Source organism: Cynocephalus volans, chromosome 15, assembly GCF_027409185.1.
Source record: "Cynocephalus volans isolate mCynVol1 chromosome 15, mCynVol1.pri, whole genome shotgun sequence".
In the NCBI taxonomy this organism is placed as follows: Eukaryota; Metazoa; Chordata; class Mammalia; order Dermoptera; family Cynocephalidae; genus Cynocephalus; species Cynocephalus volans.
In genome coordinates this window covers 92,891,954-92,900,577 of record NC_084474.1, presented here as the reverse complement: position 1 = coordinate 92,900,577, position 8,624 = coordinate 92,891,954, and the positions used below count along the sequence as shown (strand labels likewise).

At 43.0% G+C, this 8,624-nt stretch overlaps 1 protein-coding gene across 3 annotated transcripts; it reads right to left on the bottom strand.

Annotated features, from left to right (window-relative positions):
- Nucleotides 1–3,701: 3,701 nt before the first annotated feature.
- On the bottom strand, nucleotides 3,702–8,330 carry CHRAC1 (chromatin accessibility complex subunit 1). 3 transcript variants are annotated; one of them, XR_010021799.1, is made up of 4 exons: nucleotides 8,117–8,330; nucleotides 6,555–6,681; nucleotides 5,739–5,934; nucleotides 3,702–3,845 (listed from the first exon to the last, which is right to left on the bottom strand). XR_010021799.1 is itself a non-coding variant. In XM_063079976.1 (4 exons), the coding sequence occupies exons 1-3, from the start codon at nucleotides 8,261–8,263 to the stop codon at nucleotides 5,807–5,809; spliced, it is 402 nt and encodes a 133-aa protein (XP_062936046.1). In that variant the 5' UTR covers nucleotides 8,264–8,330; the 3' UTR covers nucleotides 3,702–3,845; nucleotides 5,775–5,806. The 3 variants fall into 3 exon arrangements, 2 of the variants coding, with proteins under 2 accessions (XP_062936046.1, XP_062936045.1); XM_063079976.1 differs by having other exon boundaries at nucleotides 5,775–5,934; XM_063079975.1 differs by lacking the exon at nucleotides 3,702–3,845 and having other exon boundaries at nucleotides 5,378–5,934.
- Between the last annotated feature and the right edge of the window lie 294 nt (nucleotides 8,331–8,624).

Below are 8,624 nucleotides of genomic sequence, written 5' to 3'. Positions count from 1 at the left end.
GTAAGATAGGAGATCGATGACTTTCCAAGTTTTTATATTTGGCAGTTTACAATTCTAGACTTTTCCTACTATGGCAATCTTTTTTTACTTAATTCTTTGGAGGTAACACAATATTTTGGAGTCTTAAGAATTTGATTTTATACCAATAAGAAATAAAAATTAAGGGATCTTTCCTGTAGTATATAGTTTTACTATTTTAAAAAGAGATCTCTGAGTTTTACAAGAGAACCAACATTCCTTAGTGGCAAATCTTTGAAAGTTGATTTGGGAGGCTTTTTGCTGCAGGATCTCAAAAAAAAAAAAAAAAAAAAAAGATTCTAGTTAAATGTTTTTAATTTTTTAACTTCATCAGGTTGATACTTAAGCTATATTTTGTAAAGAGTAAATCATCCTTTAGCATGCTGCATATAAAGATCAGCATTGTTGCACTTTCTCAGTAATAATAAATGCCCTGCAATTGGCTCACCAGTAAGCATTTTGATTTTAACCTAACAGGAGTACTTTGGGGCAGGTGATTAAATTTATATAGGTACCTCAAGAAAAAGAACCTGAATATGCTGCATTTTGTTTAACTTTTACATGTAGCATTTTATTTTGCTTTTATTATTTTGTTTAGATAATATGCTTTTGGACCCCAATAGAATGTTGAAAGAAAATTTAAAGTTACTCTTGTAGAGATATAGTATCCTTCTTTTTTTTTTTAAACTTACTGCAATCTCTCTTTCAAAGGTTGCCCTACATTAGAATAATAACTTTACCCAAGTACAGCTGAGGAAAAGGATACTATGTTTATAAGCAGACAATAATGTTCCAAATCCTTTCTGTTCATGCTGCTTTCTTAATTTGTTTCTCCATGTCATCAAGAGGTTGGATAACTTATTTCTAAGCTCAATGTTAAAAATAAGGGCATCTTAATTTTTTTCAAAACAGACCTCACAAAATTGCCGTTGAGTAAGTAGCATGATCCTAAAGGTATTGCTGACATTAGGCGGCCCAATCAGTCTGGTCCCTGAAGAGCCAGTCTGCACGTTTCTTGATTCCTCAGCACTCACCCTAACCTGAGCAGATGGGGAGTGGTCTTGGTTGACAAGATAAACTGTTGAAGAAAGCTAAATGCTGAGACACTGAGCATCTATTGTCGTGTTTAAGCTTAGCTGGGTCCTTTCAAGTTTGTTTTTACAGCTTTCTAGGTTAAGTAGTTTGCACTATTTTTGCAATAAATTCATGGAAAATCTAACAGTTACTTGTTTTGTTTCTTACTGTGTGTATATAAACTAATACTAAAAGTTTGGCATAGTGTTTTTTCACCTCCTTACATAACCCCTAACATGCACAGAATGCTGTAAATCTGATAAAATATGATGTGAATGATATTTTATAAAGTTATTTTGTATGGTGTCAATTTTGTTTTGCCTCATAGTATGTCAGCAAAAAATAAAATAAAATTCCTCATATTTACAGTTGCCTCTTCCAAAGATCTTCAATTATTCACCCATGTGTCTGGGCACTGTCTTCTGCACAAGCAGTGAGTGAGTCCAGGTTTCCAAGGTGGAAGCATGCCTTCTGGGATGGAAGCTTAGAGCACTAGTCTACAAATAGCAGACCTAGCCATTACCTGAGAAGTTGGGGTTCGGGGGTGAAACCACAGGGAGGAGTTGGACAGTAATGAGAACAAACATGGTATCTCAGATAGTGGGGTGTTCCTATTCCAGCAGCCATGGAGAGAGGATGAAGTAAGAAGCCATTCAGCTGAGCCCCAGTTGTATGCAAGGCCCTGAACTCCGTGCTGAGTGTGGAACCGGAGCTGACCGCATTCTGCTCCTCAGTCTAGGTGGTAACTTACGTTCCTCTGCCCTGGCTGGGTTTACACATATCAGCGCTGCTCTGAAATCCCTGGTGGTTTCACTGTGACTGGGTTGTTTCTGACTTCTGCTATAAAGAATATGTGGTGCTGGGAAAGGAAAGGCGGGGCTGCTGAATTAGGAAAGCCAAAAACTGGCTGAAAATCCCTAGGATGTACATTGTTGCTACAGCAGGTCGTTTTGTCCTCACTTAAAGCCATTTCCTGGGCTGGCCGGTTGGGTCAGTTGGTTAGAGCACAGCCTTGTAACACCAAGGTCATGGGTTCAGAGCCCCACACTGGCCAGCTGCCAAAAAATAAAAGCTATTTTCTAACTTTTAAGAATAAATATGTATTTGTTATAGAAAATGTGGTGATTAAGATAAACATGAAGATGAGAATTTTAAATTATTCATAAACACAACACTAATAGGTAATTACTCTTAATATTCTGGTCTATTTTACTCCACATTTTTTTTTTAAACAAAAACAAGATATAGTTATTTCCTAATGTATCTAGTACCCTGAACTTTTTCTAGTATCCAAAACCACGAAGCATCTTTGTGCCTGCTGGCCCTGGAACGTGTTAGTCAAAATTGGAATAATTAGTAGAAAATGATGAGAGATCTACAACAATATACTCACTTAATATGGCCTTGCCTTGTTATGTTCTCACTATTTTCACTATCATTTTATCAGATGACCAGAAGCAGTCATGACCTGATTGGAAAAACCTAAATGTAAACGCAGTATATGATGTTAAGTGTTAATGAATTAGGAAAGGATTCCAGAGAAGAGCTCCTTAACTGGAGGACATACGTTGGATGTTTATGTTCCATATAGAATGAGAAGGCCGTGTCAGTGGGAAAGTAGGCTATGTAGGAGTTTGGGGCCTAGAATGCCACACTGAGAATTTACCCCATAAAGCAGAAACACTGTACTTTTTAAAGCTGTATAGTGTAATGAAGAATCTAGTCTGGGATCTGAATCCCAGTTCTACCACTTCCTAGGTGAGTTTTGGACTGGTTCCTTAACCTGAGCCTCCATTCCCTTTTCTGTAAAATGTTACTTTGCAAGTTGTGAGAATTTGATGAAAATATACACAACGCACACAGACCAGGCTCAGCCCCCAATGGCTACTTGGTTATCAGCTATTTTTAACACTTGTGACCAGAAGATTAACCTTACTAAAATCGTTTTGATAATGTGACAGCAGTAGCAAAATGGAGAAAGGAAGGTGGCTGTGGAGATGGTTAGGGAGCCACTGTGACAGTCTAGCTTGTGGGTAAGTACTCCTCCTAACTAACTGGATCTGAAGTGTTTATGGTGGGTTAAGGATGCTTCAGCCGGTTACACATAGAAACCAGTTAGTGATTTTCCTGGGGACTGTTTAAACAGCATCACACTACTGTAGGCACAGATACTACAGGCCAAGCCCAGCACTTCAAAAATGCTGACACAGGAGATCTTTGTGACTGGGTCTGGTGATGAGTTTTTAGATATGACATGAAAAGCATGATGCATGAAAGAACAAATTGATAAAGTAAAAGTGGACATCCTCAAAATTAAAACCTTCTTGTCTTTGGAAGATGCTGTGTTTAGCGAATGAAAAGGAGAAGGCTGGGAGAAGATGTAGACAAAGCTTATATTTGGCAAAGGACTTGTATTCGGAATATATAATTCTCAAATCTCAACAAAAACTGATACCAAGTTTTGCAGAGTATGCAGAGCAACGAGGACTCACTGCTGGTGGAAATGCAAAACGGCACAGCCACTTTAAAAACAGCTTGGCACTTTTTTACAACAATTCCACTCAAGTATACACTCAAATGAAATGTAATCCTATGTGCACACAAAACCTGTACATAAATGTGTATAGGGCTTTATTTGTAACCATCAAAACCAGAAACAATCTAAATGGGTAATTATCCATGTACCTGGGGAATGGATAAACTGGTAGTCGGCCCTCCGTATCCGTGGGTTCCACATCTGTGGAGTCAACCAACTGCAGATCAAAAATATTAAAAGATTGTCTGTGTTTAACATTTACAGACTTTATCTTTCTTGTCATTATTGCCTAAACAATACAGCATAACAACTATTTACATAGGTATTATAGTAATCTAGACATAAAGTATATGGGAAAATGTGCACAGGTTATAGGCAAATACCATGCCATTTTATATCAGGGACTTGAGCATCTTTGGATTTTGGTATCTGCAGGAGATCCTGGAGCCAGTCCCCCATGGACACGGAGGGGGACAACTGTATATCCACACAGTGGAATTCTACTTGGCAATCTCAAATGCATTATGCTAAATATAAAAATGCCAGACTCAAAGGTAAATATGATTTTATTTATGTGACATCCTGGAAAAGACGAGTCAGCAAACTATGATCTGTGGGCCAAATCCAGCCCCATTTTTGTATAGCATGTAAGCTAAGAAGTGTTTACATTCTTAAATAGTTGAAGAAAATAATATTTCATGACACATAAAAATTATACAAAACTCAATAAAAGTTTTATTGAAATACAGCCACACTCATTACGTATGATCTATGGCTGCTTGTGCACTATAATGGCAGAGTTGAGTAGTACAGCAGAGACTATATAGCCCACAAAGCTTAAAATATTGACTATATATGGTCCTTTCCAGAAAAACTTTGCAAACAAAGAATAGCTCAGTGGTTGGCAGGGTAAAAGGTGGGGATGGATCTGACCATGAGGGGATTTGGGGGAAGGTGATAGAACTGTTGTATCTTAATGGTGGTGGTTACAAGACTGCATTTGTTAAAACTCAGAAGTGTACACCAAAAAGTGGATTTTAATATATTTTATTAAGATAAAGTTTAAAAAAAAAAAAGGGACAAAAAGAGGGACAAGTGGTTGCCAGGGTAAGGGAAGAAACTCACTACAAGGGATACAGGAGAATAAGTTGGACAATGGAACCGTTCTGTGTATTGACTGGTTACAAAACTACATATTTGTCAAAATTTACAGATTGGACACTAAAAAGGGTGATTTTACTAGCTGTAAATTATAACTCACTTTTTTTAAAAAAAGAGATACTGAAATTACAGGAGCCAAATATTTACCCTATGAGTTAAAAAAATTAAAAAAGCACGGCTTATGGTTTCCTTTATAGACAGTAAAAACAATTACTGGGGATTTAAAGCAAAGAACAGTAAGATGAGAGATGCTGAATCTTCAATACACAAAATGTTTTAAAAACTTTTTAAGGAAAATATGCTTATGGAGAGGTAATATTTTTTGTATTTGATTTGACAATTTGACTTGGAATTTTTCTCTGGAAATAAAAGTGTTAGATATGTTTATTTTTAAGTTTTACAAAATTCTCAGGTAGTAAGCAAGGCATTAGAACAATGGAAGCCTCTAAAACTAGTTCTATAAAGTACTTTACTGTAAAAATATATACAGATCTTTAATAGAAAAATGTATTTCTTTACACTAAAAAAATATGTGGACAAAAACATTTTCTTAAAATACAAAAATTCACATGTAACATACTGCACATAAATGATTTATTTGGCTAAAAGTGAATCTAGTTATTTACAAAAACTAATTTCAAAATATATATATGAATTTACATAACTGATATTTAGAAGCTCTTCAAAATGTATTTGTAAATTGAAAAGTTGAGCAAAATCGTCTGTGCCTCTACAGTTTAGAGCTGCAGCAGGTGAGCCGGTAGTGCCTGACGTACTGGCAGCTTTCTTGGTAACCAACTGCAGGGGCCCGTCAAGAGAGACTGCTGTCGGGGTTACTTTCTCTATGGCTACTTAGGGTTTAGGTGCATGAGGTGCTCAGGAAAGAATACATCACACTGGAAGTCTCTGAAAAAGGGAAGAGTCTAAAGGTGCACAGTGTTGTGCTTACTTCAGAGCAACGGTGCTAATACAGGAGGATCCTCACCAGACTGATTTTTAAAGCACTTCTTTTTTGGTTTAGGATTCGGCTTCATCGTCGTCCCCTTCATCATCGTTGTCATTCTCCTCCTCCTCGTCTTCTTCCCTCTTCTCCTCTTTAAGCATCTTCAGGTATTTACTAGCTAAAATCTTCTTTGGTAATATATCTTAAACACATAAAGATTGCATCAGCAATTGATTATGCCAGACTATAAACACAGCAATACAAATTTCAAAATATACTAGTTCTTGCTTTGACCTATAGAATAGGTTCCAAAATAAGACAAAGTTCAAGCTACACTTCCAAGATACAGAAACACTGTCTCTTGACTAATGCTACAGACCTGTTCCCATTCCACTGACTGCAAACCATGGTGCTTCTATGTGCTGGTTTTGTGAGCAACCCTGCCCACCTGCCTGAGACAGACTGGGCTGGCCCCAAGCGTAGACTTAAGTTGTTTTGAGCTGTGGCCCTGTTCCACAGCAGCAAGTATTAACTTCTCTGTTTCTGGGGCCAAGCAGACCTGCTACTCTGAGTTTTCCCTTCAGTGACAGGGAGAAAGGGGGGTGGGCGGATCTGCCCAGCTCACCCAGCCAACCAAACATCTTGTGCATGTTACTGACTTCACTACTGTTCTAGGTGGGCTACATCACAAGCACATTCCAACAGGGAAGACTAAAAATATCTTCCTGCACCAGGTCATGGTAAACTTTGGCACCTGGAGAAAGTGGCAAAATGTCTAATTCAGTGAAAGCACAACAGGAACAAAAGGCTGTAATTAAGTACCTGCAAGAAACTGAAAAGTTTCTGATTCCTCTGCAGTATTTGCTAAATCACTGTAAGTCAGTGCTTTCTTTTCCTTTCCACTGCCATGCAGGTAGGAATAGGTGGCTAGATATTGAACGAAGAGTTCCTAAAACAAAATGAAAAATAGAAAGGTATGCTTTGAAGACAATTTTGGAGCTTAATTTTTTAAATTACATTATAAATTTACACTGTTTAAAATTTCATTAAGACTTCAGATTAAATTACAGGAAATCACTGGGGAAAGGAGAAACAAGAGGTCAGAAAGGAAGGCTCCATCAAAGCAGGTGGGGAAGCAGGCATTTTTCAGGTTTATTTTAGATGGCTAAATTATGAAAAATATGTCAAAGTGATTAAACAACGAATCATAAACGTTTAATGAACAACTCCTACAGTAACAGAAAGTAGCAGAAGACCTTTCCAAAATTCTATTTGGCTCAGGAACACGTTTCTAAAGTTAAAGCACCTACAAGTTACAGTGGAGTCGGACCTGAAACTGAAAACTGGCATTTCCTATTCTGCCCAAACATCTTTTCTATGCTGGGAACTAACAGTCCTCAGACTAACCTAGAGCAACAACCTGAACTAAGGCTCTTTCCCAAGGTTTTGACCTTGATTAATCTCCATCCAGTTCAGTTCGTAAGAGAGAGAAGTGTCTGCATAAACCGTCGTGCCTTACAGAATAAAACTGCACAAGAAAACACAACTGTCCCAGTACCGCGGGCTCTAAGAAGGAATGGCCGTCGCATAAAGAACCCAGGAAATCTGTGATCCCCTCCCTTGACGCTAGTGCGGCACATTGTGGGACACTGTCCTACGGGCGGGGGGGCAGAAGATAGGACCCGAGGAGAGTTAACACGGCCGCCGCACAGGACGGCTCTGGCCTGCCGCCACCAACACCACATACAAGGCAGGATCATCTATTCTGCACCCAAAGCTGTAGAACTATGTTCTCCGGAATCACTTAGATTCTGGCTGGAAGATTTCCCGCCTAGGTGTGGGGGAGGTGCGGCGGACGGGCGGACTCCAGAGGCCTGGAACGCCCGGAGCCGGCGTCGCCCAGCGAGAGGAAAGCCCCCAAGACAAAGGAGCCTCTGCAGCCCGGAGGACGGGGACGCGGGTGGAGAAACCGCCAAAAAGGCCAGAGAAGCCCGCGCCACTCGCGCCAAGGCCCACCCGACCAGCGGGAGTTGAGCCGAGCGCGCCGCGCGAGGGACGGCGGGAGCGGCGCGGGTGGGCGGGGCGACAGGCGCGCGTGGGACGGCGGGAGCGGCGCGGGTGGGCGGGGCGACAGCCGCGCGAGGGACGGCGGGAGCGGCGCGGCGCGCACCAGACGCAGCAGGGAAGTGCGCGCCGGGGCGGGAGCGCGCGCCGGCATAGGAGGTGGCCTGTGAGGCGCGCGCGCGAGCCCGCCCAGGGCCGCCGGCGGCGCGCGGGCCGGAGAGTGGACTGGGCAGTGCGGCGGAGCCCGACGGGGCGGGGCGCGGCGCTTGGGGGCGGCCCCACCCCCGCCCTGACTCCACCGCCCGCGCGGCTCGCCTCACCGTGGCCTTGGCCGTGAGCACCAGCGCCTCCTGGTTGATGCTGGACACCTCGGGGGAGCTCTTCATGATCACCCGGATGCGGGACAGGGGCAGCGACACGAGCCGCTGCTCCCCGCACTTGTCCTTGCCCACGACCGCGTCCGCCATCGCTCCGCCCCTCCCGCGCGGCGGCAGCCGGCGGGCCGACCGCGAGGTGGCCGCCCCAACAGTCGAGCGGCGCGGGAGCCGGCGCCCCGCTGCCCCGTGGGAGTTGTAGTGTGGGGCAGGCGCGGCCGCCGAGGCCTGGGGCGGCCCTTCCGGGGGCGGACTACGAGCCCCGTGATGCCTCGCGCGCCCCGAGCCTGCGCCGCAGCCGCCCGCGGGCCCCTGCCCTCTGCTCCTGTCACCCTCGCGTCCGGGCCCTTTACCCTCCTCTGCTGCCCTCTCACCCACGGGCCCCCGTTCCGGGCAGTGGGGGGTCCGGTACGGAAGCCAGACCGTGAGTGGAGCGGAGGGATGCACAGGCTTG

Coding starts and splice junctions, on each gene's coding strand:
- CHRAC1 (XM_063079976.1), bottom strand. CDS start 8,263: ATGGCGGACGCGGTCGTGGGCAAGGACAAGTGCGGGGAGCAGCGGCTC. Junction 6,682..8,116: donor TGCTCACGGCCAAGGCCACG/GTGAGGCGAGCC, acceptor ATTTTGTTTTAG/GAACTCTTCGTTCAATATCT. Junction 5,935..6,554: donor AACTTTTCAGTTTCTTGCAG/GTACTTAATTAC, acceptor TATGTGTTTAAG/ATATATTACCAAAGAAGATT.